The sequence below is a fragment of the Chrysochloris asiatica genome, unplaced genomic scaffold (assembly GCF_000296735.1).
Source record: "Chrysochloris asiatica unplaced genomic scaffold, ChrAsi1.0 scaffold00027, whole genome shotgun sequence".
NCBI classification, from domain to species: Eukaryota; Metazoa; Chordata; class Mammalia; order Afrosoricida; family Chrysochloridae; genus Chrysochloris; species Chrysochloris asiatica.
This window is the reverse complement of record NW_006408545.1, coordinates 6,666,009-6,682,287: the sequence shown is the minus strand read 5'-3', so window position 1 is coordinate 6,682,287 and position 16,279 is coordinate 6,666,009. Positions and strand designations below refer to the sequence as shown.

The window sequence follows — 16,279 nt, the reverse complement described above, 5'->3', positions numbered from 1 at the left end:
CATTGGGTACAGAGGAGCAACAGACTATTGAGAAGATATTCCAACTTGGTATTTTTTATTCTTACTTGTGCTCTCTATTAAAAGAGAGATTTTTTTTTTCCCAGTTTACCAATGATAGCAAATTTATACTCCTTCTTGTTTTCTCATTCAGCACAGTTCTGTTCTCTGGTTTCAAGGGCATTTGGATAGGACACAGCACAGGTTTTAAACTTAGAAATAATGTAGTTTCTTCAAAAACATCTATCATGAAGTAACTTAAAATAGATTAGGAGGGAATGAAAACCAGGACATTTCGTTTAAAGGAAAGAAGTAGGAAAAGATAAAAAATACTAAGATTTTTCCAAATACTAGAAGATCAAGTAAGGGGTTGGAAAGGAGGAGATAATGGAATCACCTGGCAGCAGGAGTCAGCTGAGGTCAGGAGCATAAGGGGACATCCCTGATGGCAAACTCGCTTTCTTACTGTTTGTCTATTGTTGCCTTACTATCTATCACAGCAAGGGGGAAAATAACTGCATTCCAAAACATTGCTAGGGGGTTTTGTTGAGTAAAGACGAAAATTGCAATTGGACTTCTTTTTTAATGGACAGAATAGTAAATGTATTTAATGTGTTTAATGACAGAATAGTAAGCTTGATGAGGAAGAAAATGAAGTCAGCAAAGATAAGGTTATTATTCTTAAGTGTGTCCTTTCCTTTCTTCACCCCTCCCAGGCTCCAAGAATTAGAACCTTTCACAAATCAAACTAAAGTAATATATATTTACAAGGGGACTTCAAAAAGTTTGTGAAAAATTTCATTTTTTCCGCAAAAATTTTGAAGTCTACTCATATATGTGTATCATCTGTCATTGTTAAGTGACGTCCAGTTGGTTCCGACCCATAGTGACCCTGTAGAGGGTTTCCAAGGAGCAGCTGGTGATCTTGAACCGCCAACCTGGTGGTCTAAACCAAGTTTGCAATCCAGCACATTAACCAACAGCGCCACACCAGGACTCCGTGTGTATACATACATCTATACAATTTATATGTGCATGGTGGTAGTTGTGGTGGTGGTAGTAACTTGCCATCATGTCAGTTCTGACTCATTTTTGTTGTTAAGTACCATTGAGTCAGTTCCAACTCATAGTGACCCATTATAGGATTTCAGAGGAAAAAATCCAGTCATTGAAGTCAGATCAAGTGGGTATTATCTGTAAGTGTGGATGTTCTTGTGCATATGCCCTCTCTTCTTATCAGCTGGATGCTTCATTCTCCACTCTAGTCCTATATTGCTCTGTCACTGACTCTGGGCCCAGGAGTCCCCAGATCTTGCCAAACTGCTGGCCAACCAGGTCTCTACCCAGGTTCACAGGAGTGTATTGAACATGGCTGGATTTAGCTCGCGGCTTCATTGTTGTTTTTCCCTCACTTCCCCTTATTGGTGACCAATGCGGTCACCAGACAGAGCACGTGTCTGCTTGTGTATTCCCATTGAATCTCAGTTTTGAAAGGGGGTTTTCCCTGAGGGGATCTGACCACTTGCCTTGATGTCTCCTGGGAGAGCAACTTGCTTGTTCTTGTAGTAGTCAGTCGTACTGCCCGTTATTGTTTTGTGTTTTTCTTGTTGGTCTTTTTTCAAGAAGTATCACCTGTTCTTTGAGCCACTGCTGGCTGATCCGTTTGTCCTTTCTGGTGGAAATTCCCCACCTCAGAAGATTCTGGATAGAGTTCAGGATTCCACCTATGGTATTATGTAACGCAGAGGCTCTGCAGGAAGCCTCCTTCACTGGGCAAGTTGTAACCCTATTTTAGGTATTCCAACCAGTTATAGGCGGAAGACAGACTTACAAGTTTTGATATTTCTGGTTATTCCTTTCTCTCCCCCTCAAGTGTCTATTTTATAATGGTATGCCAGGGAAACCAAGATTCAAAAGACAACCAAGCATCTTAACATTATTTCCCCCCTTTTCCCCATTCCAACCATTTCTCAATCCTTGTATCCCAGAGCCCTGTTGTTCCAAGGTTGCGCATACATCATTATTTACCTCTGTCCCACTTGACTGAAAGCAGAGAATACCAGAAAGATGTTTATCTGTGCTTCATTAACTATGCAAAGGCTTTTGATTGTGTGGATCATGACAAGCTATGGACAACATTGCGAAGCTTGAGTATTTTGGAACACTTAATTGTGCTCCTGAGGAATCTGTACATGGACCAAGAAGCAGTTGTTCAAACAGAACATGGGAACATTGAATGGTTTAAAATTAAGAAAGGTGTGCAAAAAGGTTGTGTTCTTTCACCATAGTTATTCAACCTGTATACTGAGCAAATAATCTGAGAAGCTGGATTATATGAAGAAAAACTTGCATCAGAATTGGAGGAAGGCTCATAAACAACCTGCGATATGCAGATGATTCAACCTTGCTTGCTGAAAGTGAAGAAGACTTAAAATACTTACTGATGAAGATCAAAGAGCACAACCTTCAGTATGGATTGTATCTCAATATAAAGAAAACAAAATTCCTCACCACTGGACCAATAAACAACATTCTTATCAACGGAGAAAAGATTGAAGTTGCCAAGGACTTCATTATTCTTGAGTCAACCATCAACATTCATGGAAGCAGCAGTCAAGAAATCAAATTTGCATTAGGCAAATCTGCTGCACCAGATCTTTTTAGAGTGTTGAAGAGCAAAGATGTCAGTTTGAGGACTAAGATGTGCCTAACCCAAGCCAAGGTATTTTCAATAACCTCACATGCATGTGAAAGCTGAATCATGAATAAGAAAGACTGTAGAAGAATTGATGCTTTTGAGTTATGGTGTTGGAGGAGAATATTGAAAGTGCCATGGGCTGCCAAAGAACAAACAGATCTGTGTTTGAAGAAGTGCAGCCAGAGTGTTCCTTGGAGGCCAAGATGGCCATACTTCGTCTCTCATACTTCAGACATATTGTCAGGAGGGACCAGTCGCTGGAGAAGGATATCATGTTTGGTAAGGTGGAGGATCAGAGAAAAAGAGGAAGACCCCAGCAAGATGGACTGGCAAAGTGGCAGCATCAGTGGGCTCAAGTGTGGCAACAATTGTGAGGTTGGCCCAGGATCGGGTAGTGTTTCATTCTATTGTGCATAGGGTTGCTATGAGTCTGTACTGACTCAATGGCACCTAACAACAACAAATGTTTACAGGAGCAGAAATTCTCATCTTTCTCCCATGAAACAGTTGATGGATTCAAACTGCTGATCTTGTGGTTAACACCCCAACATGTAATCCACTACATATATATACACACACACACATATATATGTATATACACACACATATATATGTATATACACACATATATATGTATATACACATGTACACACATATGTGTATATATATATATACACACACATATATGCATTATATGTATATACTAAATTTGTAGCAAATATATAAAGGAACTTCAAAAAGTTCATGTAAAAATTCCAATTATCTTTCAATTACATTTTTCATTAACTTTTTGAAGCCCCCTCATATATGCCAAAAATGGAATTATACAGTCATTTTATGCCAAAAGGAATACCACTCCCAGGAAGACTGTTTCTGTATTTTGAGAATGACTCAAATTTCTTCATTAGAATGTGAAATATTTTATTTATTCTAAGAGGTTGTTTTTTTTTTTTTAAGACAAAAGATAAGAATGGGGGTGAAGATAAGGATGGGGTTTGAGGACATCTTTTAGTAATTGTCAACTCACCTCACAAACAGTGACATAGGTATCATTCTGTGTAGGAAAGAAAAGGAAAAGTAACGTTATTTGGATCTGTAAAGTTGTAAAAGGTCTTCATGACACTTAGCTAAAAAATCCCTCCAAATGAATTTCTTGCCCCACCATTGACAACAAACCAATGAAAAATATATGCAAAAAGCAAAATAATAATAATTATATATATATGCAAATATATATATATATAATGGACTGCCAAAAGAACCAATAGATCTGTTTTGGAAAAAGTGCAGCCAGAGTGCTCCTTGGAGACCAAGATAGCCAAACTTCTTCTCTCATACTTTGGACATATTGTCTGGAGAGAACAGTCACTGGAGAAGGATGTCATGCTGGGTAAGGCGGAGGGTCAGAGAAAAAGAGGAAGACCCCAACGAGATGGATTGGCCAGGTGGCATCATTGATGAACTCAAGTGTGGCAGCGGTAGTGAGGTTGTCTCAGGATCGGACATTGTTTTGTTCTGCTGTGCATGGGGTTGCTAGGAGTCGGTTCCGACTCGATGGCACCTGACAACAACAACAAATATATGCAAAAAGTGAAGGAGTCCAGAGCTGGGACCTTCTGAGTGTGATCATAAAAATGATATTGCCTGTGTCTCTGGAAAATGCAGGCACAATATGGGTACTAGAAAATTCCCGTCAAGTAAGTGGTGATCTGTGAGTACATACTATGTAAGAAAAACTATACAGACTACATATAAACCCAAAGCCAAACCAGTTATCAAGTTGATTCCAACTCATAATGACCCTATATATAGGATTTCCAAGACTGTAATTTGTACGGGAGCAGAAAACCTCGTCTTTCTCCCAAGGAGCAGCTGGTGGGTTTGAAGTGTTTTCCTCACAGTGTGCTTAACCTAGCATGCTTAACCTCACTGCTTAACCTATCATGCCACTGGAGTTCTTATGAGAACTAGATATTAGGAGTGGCTAATGCCTAATTTAAATCTCAAAGCTATCATCTGACTCAAAAGAAAATGTATTCAAGCTCACTGATTCGGACTTCCATTGGTTCAATACTTCTATGCCCTTTCGATGTACTATCTATTTCTGAAGTCTTAATATCAATCTTCTGACTTTCTAATTGCTGTTTTTAAATGGTTTCCAATTTTGGCATTTATTTGTCAGATCAATTCCTGAATTTTTCTGAAGTTTGTGTGTGTTTTCCTTGCCTTTGTCAATATTTCTCTCAATCTGCTAAGTTTTCTAAATAGCATTCTTTTAAATTCCTTATCAAGTAGTTCTGATGCCATTTCTGGTACTATATTTTCTAACTCTATATTTTGATTGTCTGCTCAATGTGTCTGCCTACTCCATCATCTTACTTTGGATGGCCACAATATTTGTTCTTTTGTGTCTGACTTATTTTATTTAGCATAATATTTTCAAGGTTTATCCACACAATAAGAGTGCTTGTAATGTTTTGAGCACTATCCTTAAGAGATAATATTATTACCTAATTTATTGATGAGGAGGCTAAAGTACCAAGTGGTTAAGTGATAAAAGTTACACTGAAAGTAGCAAAGTCAAAATAAATTTAAAATGAAAACGTGCCTGTGGATGTAGGAGGGGCTTCAAAAAGTTAATGGAAAATTCCATTATCTTTTCATTCATTTTTCTATATACTTTTTGAAACCCCTTTATATTTCCTACTAAAAGTGGAGTAAACCTGAGTGTTTGTGACTTCTAGATTAGATTACCATGTTCCCTACAGAGAAACTTTGCAAATGACCCAAAGCTCTGTTATTCAGTGTACTCCAAGAATCCACATCATCACATCACCTAGAAGTGTGTGGTACAAGGGCAGAATCTGTCTCTATCCAGAACTACAAAATGAGAATCTGTATTTTCACTACATCCCTAGATAATCTGTATCTTTAAATTTTGAGAAGGACTAGACAATTTAAAAATAACTAACATTGATTATTCTACTAAAAGACTTATGTTGGTAGAAAGTACTGTTGAGTAGCTTCCAACCCCTAGTGACCCTGTGTAGGGTTTCCAAGGAGTGAGTGACTACTGAGTTTGAACTGCCAACCTTTTAGTGTAAACCGAACTTGTGCTCCAGTCACTTATAGTTTGGCACAATTTGCCTTCTTTGACCATCCCCTGATTACACGGTTGGCATTTAACCTCTTCCTTAGTATCCAATTGCATTCAAAATGTTGATCTCAATTTCTTTTCAATTACTATGTATTACTCAGGCTTTTTTCTTTCTTTCTTTCTTTTTTGAGTGTCTAACAAACTAGAAGAAGACGAGTAGAAATTGAAATGGGAATCCTTTAGACAACTTTTCTCTTTTAAGGAAGACATCAGTATCAAAACAGGTGTGTATAATACTTACACACTTTAATGCACAACTTTCTTGATCATCAGGGTTCCAAAAATGACATCCTCGGATGCACTGCAAGAGTCAACAAGAAACACTGGTAACTGAAGAAATAGAACTTTTTCTTGAGAACTTAAAGTGCATTATAATAAAAAATGTAATTCAAGATCAGTGGAAAAATTACTATGTTTTAGAAATCAAAATCTACCAAGCAAAGTGATCAAAAGTTCCATGATTTTGGGATGCCAAGCAGAGCTATCGTATCTACAGACAAAGCAGGACTTGGTGTGGTTCACTGCAAGGCACAAGGGAGCTGCATGGAAGTAAGCCCTGGGGTGGCAAGCCTAGAACCCAGAAACACGCAACCTTCAAGGAGCACCTGTCCACAGGGTAGTTGCAAACAGGTAAAGCTCCAGAAAGCATGATATCAAGTATATTGTTGGCCCATAGGGTGTCCTAAAATGACAAACCTTAGAGCTGGACACTTAACCAGAAGGTAGTACGTCAAAACCTCAATAGAAGGACTCTGCTGCCTATAGCTGTGGTGGTGGTTGTGTGCCACCAAGTTTATTCTAACTGATAGAGACCCTGTATAGGGCTTCCAAGGCTGTGAATCTTTACAAGAGTAGAAAGCCTTATCTTTCTCTCACTGAGCAGCTGGTGGATTCAAACTGCTGACTTTGTGGTTAGCAGTCCAACTGGTAACCCACTACACCACCAGGGCTCCTTGCTTACAGCTTTAGAAAGACATTTATGTAGAATCAGAATCATGGATTTGGTTTTAGTTCCGTGCTCTTGCCACTTCAACACATTGTCCCTGATTTATTTTTAAATAGTCTGCCAGTTTAGCCTTTTTATTTTTTTATACTAACTTTCCTCTAGAAAGCAAAAAATGAGATTTTACTTAGCAATTACTCTATTTTTTATTAAATCTGACCATTGTCCCTTTATTTAAATCAACAAGCATTGTAAAGTCCCTAATAATGGAAGCAATTACTCACCGGTTCACTCTGATTATATGGTGTGCCAATGTCAAGCTGCCTGCCCTGAAATGAAGAAGTGGATAATAAACACCAGCTATTAAAGCTAGGAGCCAAATGTTTATAACTCACTAACTCAGTCAAGAAATCAAGCGAAAGAATCAGTGCAAACATAAATGTAAATGCCCAAGAATTCGGCAGAAACTACAAAGATGGAATGAAAGTAGCTACAAGGAGTGGTTTACAGACAGATTCTCTCACAGAATGAAACAAACCTGTAGCATTTGTTAAGGAAAGATTCTCAAGTTAAAGTTGAATTATTTTTAGACTTTTCTTGTTTTAAAGCAGTGTTATAAAGAAAATTTGTTGCTGTTGTTGGTAAGTGAGTTTAAACCACCAACCTTGCGATTCAAACCCACCTTGAGGTTGAATGCTTATCCTACGGTGACATCATAGAAAAATGAAAATTTATAATTTTATAGAAAAATGTATCATTATTCATATAGTCACAGTCTTAAGAATTGTTGTACTGGGGAGAAGAAAGAAAATAGGAACTAAGAGGGAAACCTTACATTCAGTTCTTTCTCTCTGGTCATTATTTGAGTGGTTATATGCCATGGAGTTGGTTCCCACTCATAGGATTTCTGAGGCTGTAAATCTTTATAGGGGATCCTGGTGTGGCACTGTAGGATAAGCACTCAACCATGAAGTAAGTTTTAACTGCAAGGTTGGTGGTTCAAACTCATCAACTGCTCCTCAGAAACCCTATACAAGGTCGCTATGAGTCGGGACTGACTGGATGGCACTTAACAATATCAACAAATCCTTATGGAAGCTCCCTGTATAAACAGTAGGGCCTACCAAAGATGGAATACTTGACCTTTGGTAATCAAATAAATCTGCTGCCCAAGATCTCTTTCAAGTGTTGATGAGCAAAGATGTCAGTTTAAAGACTAAGGTGCACCTGACCCAAGCCATAGTATTTTCAATAACCTCATATGCATATGAAGGTTGGACAGTGAATAAAGAAGGCCATAGAAGAACAGATTTAGGTTGTGACATTGGAGGAGAATATTGAAATTACCATGAACTGCCAAAAAAACAAACAGATCTATGTTGGCAGAAGTACAGTCAGAGTGCTCCTTGGAAGCCAGGATGGCTAGACTTTATCTCTCATACTTCGGACATACTATCAGGAGTGACCAGTCACTGGAGAGGGATATCATGTTTGGCAAAGTGTGGCGCTGCGGGTTAATGTGCTGGTTAATTTTTGGAGAAAAAGAGGAAGACCTCCAAGGAAATTGATTGGCCCAGTGGCTGCGGCAATGGACTCAGGCATAGCAATGATTGTGAGGTTGGCCCAGGACCAGGCAGTGTTTCATCCTGTTGTGCGTAGGGCCACTATGAGTCGGCACTGATTCGATGACACCTAACAACAACAACAATCATCAGATAAAAATCCAAAAAGTGTTACATGGATCTGATTAATTTTCAACCTGTTTTCCTGAGTTGATTTAAAATTATAAACAAAGGCAAACTGTGTGCATATTTCTAGTAATTCTAGTCACTAATCAGACTCATCCCTTAAAGGGTTTGCTGAGTTAGGACCATTGAATTGGAGACATAATTAATCCAGCAAGAAACAGGGTATCTGTCCTAGGCTGGTGCCCACTACAAAAAAAATTTGTCCCAAGAGAGGCTAGAAAATTCAAAGGGGCATTGGAGGAATGGGGGTGGTCTAAGCATCTGTTGTGGTCTTCTGAACAGCTTATTCTTTTCAAAGGAGAAAAACATACTATCACTAAACACACTGAGCACTCTCTCCCCTCTCCATGTAAATACCTGACCTTCCATTTTGTTGTTCACTCTATCTATCCCCAGAATCTTGGCTAGCACCTGATCGCTAATAGGTGTTCAATAATTGATTGTTGAATGGATAAATTCATTAATTCAAGGTGGCCTCCCACTTAGGAATACTCCAGAAGTTCTGTCCTTTGGGAAACTCATCCAGTGGCCTAAAATTGTGTGTATTTACTTGGTAAGTAATCAGACACAGGAACCAAAAAACAAATGTTACCTCGTTTCCCTCTCTTTCTCATTTAATGTGTGAAAAAAAAAGAAGGACCCTTAATATGTTTGTTTGTTTTTTCAGATAAATACTTAGAGAACAAGAGCTGCATCATTTAGATAAGTTGTGTTGCAAAAGCTTTGCTTCCATGATTTTATTCATAAACATTTTGAGTCCCCTTTTCTCATCATTTTTTACTTCCTATCCTAACAATTGAAGTCCTGATATGGCGCTGTGGGCTAATGCCCAGGACTGCAAGCTTAGTTTGAACTGCAAGGTTGGTGGTTCAAGTTCACCAGCTGCTCCTCAGAAACCCTATACAGGGTTGCTATGGATGAGAACTGACTCGAAGACACTTAACAACAACAGCAACAGCCCTAATAAATTTTGGGTCTTGGTGTGGTGCTATGGGATAACGTGCTGGACTGCAATGTTGCTTTGAACCACAAGATCAGCAATTCAAATTCACCAGCCATTCCTTGGAAACCCTGTACAGGGTTGCTGAGACAGGACTGTTATTGTTGTTAAGTGCCGTCGAGTCGGTCCTGACCCATAGCGACCCTGTATAGGGTTTCCAAGGAGCAGCTGGTGAGCTTGAACCGCCGACCTTGCAGTTCAAACGGAGACAGAACTGACACCCCCAATAAATGGAATAGAACAAAATGATCTGCCTTTTAATCCCTCATAAATCACTTGTTCCAGATACTATTCTTTAAAAGCTACCTGTGCCATCTAAACTTAGCATTCTCATCTGGAACCTAAATAGGATAATATTTAGTACACAAAGTTCTATTAATTGAGGATTACATTAAATATTACATTAATTATTATAGTAGAATATCAGGCACTTGTTGTTGGAAAGCTATTATTACTGTTAATATTATGTGCCAACTTGCTATCAACAGTTTTTTTAATGCACATATTTTTAATTAGTTATACAACAATCCCCTCAGATAAATTTCCCACTATGCATTTGAAGGATTCAAGGGGCCTACAAAAAGTTCATAGAAAAGTGGAATTCAAGGATAATGGAATTCTTCCACGCAGTTTTCAAAGTCCTCTCATATTCCCTTTTCATTTTAATATTTATCTACCAATTGTTATCAATTTGCTTCCTGACCAGATAGACTATACCTTGACTAGTGCTGTGTTACCAACCTCATAAAAGACACAATGATGATTCATTTTTACTTTACAGTTTTGTAGTTGCTTTGAGGTTGAGCATCTGCCACTTGCTTTATATAGCTGTTTATATGTATATTTCTTCTTTCGTGAAGTGGTTGTTCATATTTTAAACTTATTGTGTTGTTCTTATTGACTTTTAAATGCTTTTATGGACATGGTTTTTAGTTGCCATTGAGATGATTCTGACTCATGATTTTACTTCCAAGGCACCTTGCAGCTCAAACCGACTTTGCAGTGCAGCGCATTAACCCACAGCACCACACCAGGAGTCCTTGTGTATATTGGTGGTGCTGGTTGTGTGCTGTGGAGTCGATTCTGATTCATAGTGACCCTGTTCAGGGTTTCTGGGACTACGAATCTTTATGGGAGCAGAAAGCCTTATCTTTCTCCCAGGGAACGACTAGTAGATTTGAACTTCTGACAATTGGTTAGCTTGTAAGGCTACTAAAATTGTGTTTGTGTCATATATATTTTTTCCCATATTTTGGATTTGTTTTTATTGTATTAAGCTTATTTTTCATCCTAACAGCTTAAGTTTCTTGGTAGTCAAATTTATTTGTATTTTCTTTTAGAGACTCTGGATTCTTGATTCAACTTCTTAAGGCATTCCCCACTCATGATTATAAAAATATTCTTCTCTAATTTTTCCTAGGAGTCCTGGTGTGGCTCTGTGGCTAATGCACTGGACTGCAAAATCAGTTTGAACCATGAGGTCAGCAGTTCAAGCTCACCAGCTTCTTCTTGGAAACCCTATATAGGGTCACTATGGGTTGGAACCAACTCGATGGCATTTAACAACAAACAAATTTTCCTAATTTTTAATGGGATAAAGCTTTGCTTTTGTTTTTGGTATTTATCTGTATTAAAACTATATTTTTAATACTTCCCAGAAATTATTTGAGTCTGGAAATACTGTAGGGGGTTACTTTTATTCTAAATGTCTAGCCCACTATTGATTTGAATTGCCTTCTTTATCATAATCCACATTAGCCTAAATAAGCCATAATTTTTTTAAAAAAAATTTTCTAGACTATAGTCTGTTTTACTGGAATCATGGTAGAGTGCTGTGGGTTAATGCGCTGGACTGCAAGGTCATTTGAGCCACAACATTGGTGGTTCAAGCTCATCAGCCACTCCTTGGAAACCGTATACAGTGTTGCTATGGGTGGGAACCAACTCGATGGCACACAACAACAACAATCCTTACACCAGTATAAGACATCCTAATTTCTAGATTATTTTATACAATTTTTGCAATTTGGGCTTGGAATTTTATTTTGTTCCATTGTCTAGTTTCAACGTTTTAATATGATCTGTAGTGGTTACGAATCGGGCTGTGAACCGCAAGGTCAGCAGTACAAAACTACCAGTTCGCTCCGCGGGAGCAAGATGAGGCTTTCTGCTCCCGTAAAGATTTACAGCCTCGGAAACCCTATACAGGGTCGCTATGGGTCGGAACCGACTCGACGGCACTTAACAACAACAACATAAGAAAATGGGTCGTAATCGACTCGACAGCACTTAATAACAACATAAGAAAAATATTAAATTTTGTACTTTAAATTTTTTAAGAGGATTTGTTGTTGTTGTTGTTGTTAAGTGTCATACAGTCTATTCTGACTCATAGCAACCCTGTATAGGGTTTCCGAGGAGTAGCTGGTGAATTTGAACCACCAACCTTTCAATTCAAACAACCTTGCTTACCCTAAAGCGCCACACCAGGACTCCTTAACAGGATGACCTTCTCAACAACAACAACAAACATTTTATTGTGAACTGGGTGAAGGATTACAGAACAAATCCGTATTCCATCCAACAATTCATGCATATTTTGTTTCATATGTTTGATTACAATCCTACAGCATCACATCACTCGGCCCATTGCCTCCCTGGGTTTTCTGTGGACATTCACCCTTCTTTCCTAACTCTCCTGAACTTTGTCCTTGGGAAAATACTGCCTTTTTTTTCTTTTATCTCAACAGGTTGATTATTCTAAGGTGTGTTTTCCTCCCTAGTGTTATAGTTCCCCTTCTAGACCTGTCTGTTGTTTGGCTAAAAATCGATCCTTGGGGTTGAGTTCATTTCCAAGCCTGAAGGGTGACTAAGGACTATAGTCTCAAGGCTTCCACCAGTTTCTATCAGTAACAGGACAGCCTTCTGAACTCTATTGTTTCTAATAATCTTTCAGCTGATTCTTTTGAAACTTTGGATGCAATTCAAAAGAAAAGAAAATGCATTGTCACCATCCTCTACTCTTGTAAAAACTATAATCATCGTATTTGCCATAGTATTTAATTGTTTAATGGTAGAAACTTAACTTTTCAACAAGTTGCAATCTCCCTGAAGGCAGTGATTGCATAGTTTCCTTACTTTGTATCCCAGTTGGAGCCACAACATAGCTGAATAGACAGAGATGCTCAGGAATATTTATTCAATCAAATTGGTATTTCTAATGTAGCACTTTTTAGTACTAGTTCCTAAGTTGTTGAGAGATGTTAGTCAAAGTGAAAACTATGTGGCCAAGGAAGTCTGAAAAATTGTGATTTAACAAAGCTTTTAATGTGCTGTTGTGCCCCATGGATCTACCGAAAGAAGTTATAGCAAAAATCATTTCCATAAATTATTTGATCATGATTGTTTTTTTCTTTTTGTAAAGGATTTCACAATACTACTGTTCTGATGAACACCGACTATTTTGCTTTTGTTTTTGCAGTATGTGACATCAAGAATTTAAAATATTAGGTCAGTGAGTACATCAGATCCTTCAGTGAATGTAAAAGAGCCATGCTCAAGCCTAGACCTGTGCTTTGTGCATCTTTGGCCAGTAACTTTAACTTGCCTCTGAACAAGAGTCTTCTGTGTTTCTTTTTTAAAAGAAGAAATGCTTCAATATCAAGAACCACCCATTACTGGTCTGATAGGGACTGGTGGAGCCTGGGACACTATGGCCGTTAGGCACCCTTCAGACCTGGAATTGAACTCGCTCCCAGAGAATACCATCAACCAAACCATAAAACCAAAACAAGCCCCACTGCCAGCGAGTTGATTCTGACTCACAGTGACACTGTGTGGGGTTTCTTAGACTAGAATGCTTTACAGGCACAGACAGTCTCATGTTTTTCCAGCCGAGCTGCTGGTGGATTTGAACCATGAACCTTGAGGTACGCATTCCAAAGCCCAACCCACAGCACCACAAGACTCCACAATCAAATAAAAAGCCTTGAAAATGAACACTAACACCTATGTGGAAACTTGTTTCTAAGAACTACCATACAATACCAAAAGGGCAGTATTTGCATAAAAACAAAGGTCAGAGGCAAGAAGGGACAGGAAAGACTGGAAAATGGAAACCCAGGTAGGAAGTGGAAAGAGCGTTGTTACACTGAAGGGATGACAATTAATGTCACAAAATAAAGTGCATATAAATTGTTATCGTAAAGTTCTCTTGAATTAGGTCTGACTTACAGTCACCCGGTATAAGGTATCCGAGACTGAATCTTCTCAGCAAAATGGCTGTTAGGTTAGAACCATGCACCTTGAGGTTCACAGTCCAGTGCTTATCATATGGAGCCAATGGACTTTCTCTGTAAACTTGCACCCAAACCACGAGAAAGGACCACCCAATGAAATCAAAGATGACCGTCACAATAAATGTCCATACTGAAAAGGATGGCTCAGAAAAAAATTTCAGAAGATACAATAAACTCGATCACTTTACATATGTTCTGCCCAATCCATGGCTACATTGGGTTGCTTATTCAGCTAGCTTTCATGCCCCAGCCTGTGTGGGAGACCCGATTGGCAACATGTATTTCATTCACTGGTCAGATTAGCAGACCATGTCTCTTGCTGTTGCCACCACATCAGCTGTGCCTTTCTCTGTAGGTGTTGAACGGAAGATAAATCAACAAAGGAACAAACTACTCCCTCTGTGAACCCTGAAATTAAGGAGCCCACATACAAGATAAGATTAAAATAAAGTTAAATAAAATGAAGATTGCAATATTGAAAATAAAATTGATTTTAATCATAAGAGAATTAACAAATTTATGGTGGTACATTCATGTGATGAAAGACTAATCATATCAACAATTCAGTTTCCTAAAATAAAAAAAAATAAAAAACTTTAAGGACATGAAGAAACACAGTGTAACATTAAATGAAAAAGTTTGGTACTGTGTGCCAACATTTACATAAAAATATATACAAAGAAAGAAAAATGTAACCAAAGGTTAATAGTGAGAGGAATTATAGATTTCCCCCCTTACTTTGTAGTCTTCAATGTTTTATAAAAATGTTGTCCCACTATAGTTAGAGAAAAATAAAATATTCTTTTGAAAACAAAATATTTTATAGTTCTAGTCTTCCATTTTAAAATTTGGTTTGCAACTGTAAAAACAAAACTAAAATATTAATGGCAATGAAGTATTCAGCAAAGATTTTTATAAATACCTAGCTTTCTTTTATTTTTAAGTGCTATTTCTCTTATAAGCCAAAGTATTACTTTTAACTATAGGTTGAATTAAATCAAGAGTGTAATATAAATAAATTTATTTTCTAATGTACCACAGAATCCTATCACCGATAGTTCAGCATAATAATAAGTAATATATTCGATGTTTTTATCATTTTGAAAAGAATAACTATAAATAATGTCATATGCAAACTATGATGCTACTTCCTTAGTGTTCAGATAGGAATGTATCTTTCCCTAGCTAGAGTATTTTAAGTTTTTTTAGTTGACTTAATGGCTAGTTTAAGCATAACCAGATCAAAATAACTAAAAAGATATTATCCTGCACATATAGGGGCCACCACAACATCTAGAAATTAGAAAGAAAACACAAATATCCATATCAAAAAAATTCAACTACAGAAAAGTTTCAAATACACACAATAAAGAGATTTACAAATAATTGCTCCTTTTAAAATGAAATGTGATTTTAAATGTCATCTTTATGTACTTCCTTGATCGTTCAATTTCTTAAACAACCATCTACGCACAATATAAATGATATTGCTTGCCTGGAACTAGAAGGCATTATCCTGTGGCCAAATTTATTTCATGCTTCAAAAAATATATAAATGATTTTACAGAAAATGAGTTAAAATTGAGGGTTTTGTTAAAGCATGCAAAATTGATTCATTTCAGTCTCCTTTACCCAATCCTTACCCCAAACAAAATATCTATGACTAGATAAAGAAATAAGCTGCCTGTCCTACCTTTTATAATTATAAATGTTCCTATCTTATTTCCGGGAAAAAAAAAACAAAGATCTTTATATTGCCTTGATACCGTATCTCACGAGAAAACTCTCAAAGAAAATAATTCCGCCAGTTAAAACAACTTTAAATCTACATGGTCTAGTTCCTGCAAAAATAAATATTAGACTAGTGAAACTTACCAGATTAATTACACATGACTTGAGGCAGCTGTTTAAGACTGTACACTGTACCACAGAAATCCATATGCAGCCAACAGTAGCAAAATTGATAAGTTTCAGAATAAGCCAGTGAATGTCCTTCATCACTTCACCAATGGCGGAGTTTTAGATGGCCGTCCTCCTCATTTTCTCCATATCACTATATGAATTCTTTGGGTTTCATCACTTCAGTTGAAAGAGTGGTTAGAGGATTTGTTGTTGTTGTTGTTTTGATATGCTTAGCTATGCCTTTGAAATTAATATTTCACATCTGTTAATTTAGACCTTTTAAACCAGCATAGCTGTAACACACAACAGCTATTTCAGAATTTAGTGAGCTTCCTTTTACTCCCATAAAAGAAAGTCACTCACTGCCTAAAGGTTAAGTCTTAGAAGAGCGCGTCACATGGAAAGTAAACAAAATAGAAAATGCAAATTGCATTTCAGCAAGCAGGTGACACATACACACTTCGAAACTGGAACCCTTTGGTGGGTCATCTACCACATCGCTTCTTTGAGGCTGGTTCAACTATGCAGGGAATTGA

The 16,279-nt window shown here is 37.6% G+C and overlaps 1 protein-coding gene across 1 annotated transcript in view; it reads right to left on the bottom strand.

The window, feature by feature from the left end:
* The window catches only part of ROS1 (c-ros oncogene 1 , receptor tyrosine kinase), a 182,461-nt gene extending 166,622 nt beyond the window's left edge, over window positions 1–15,839 (bottom strand). The window contains exons 1-3 of the mRNA XM_006839976.1: window positions 15,717–15,839; window positions 7,080–7,124; window positions 6,094–6,153 (exon numbers count right to left, since the gene is read on the bottom strand). Of these exons, the coding sequence (XP_006840039.1) occupies window positions 6,094–6,153; window positions 7,080–7,124; window positions 15,717–15,839 (228 nt within the window). The remainder of the gene's footprint in view (window positions 1–6,093; window positions 6,154–7,079; window positions 7,125–15,716) is intronic.
* Window positions 15,840–16,279: the final 440 nt, after the last annotated feature.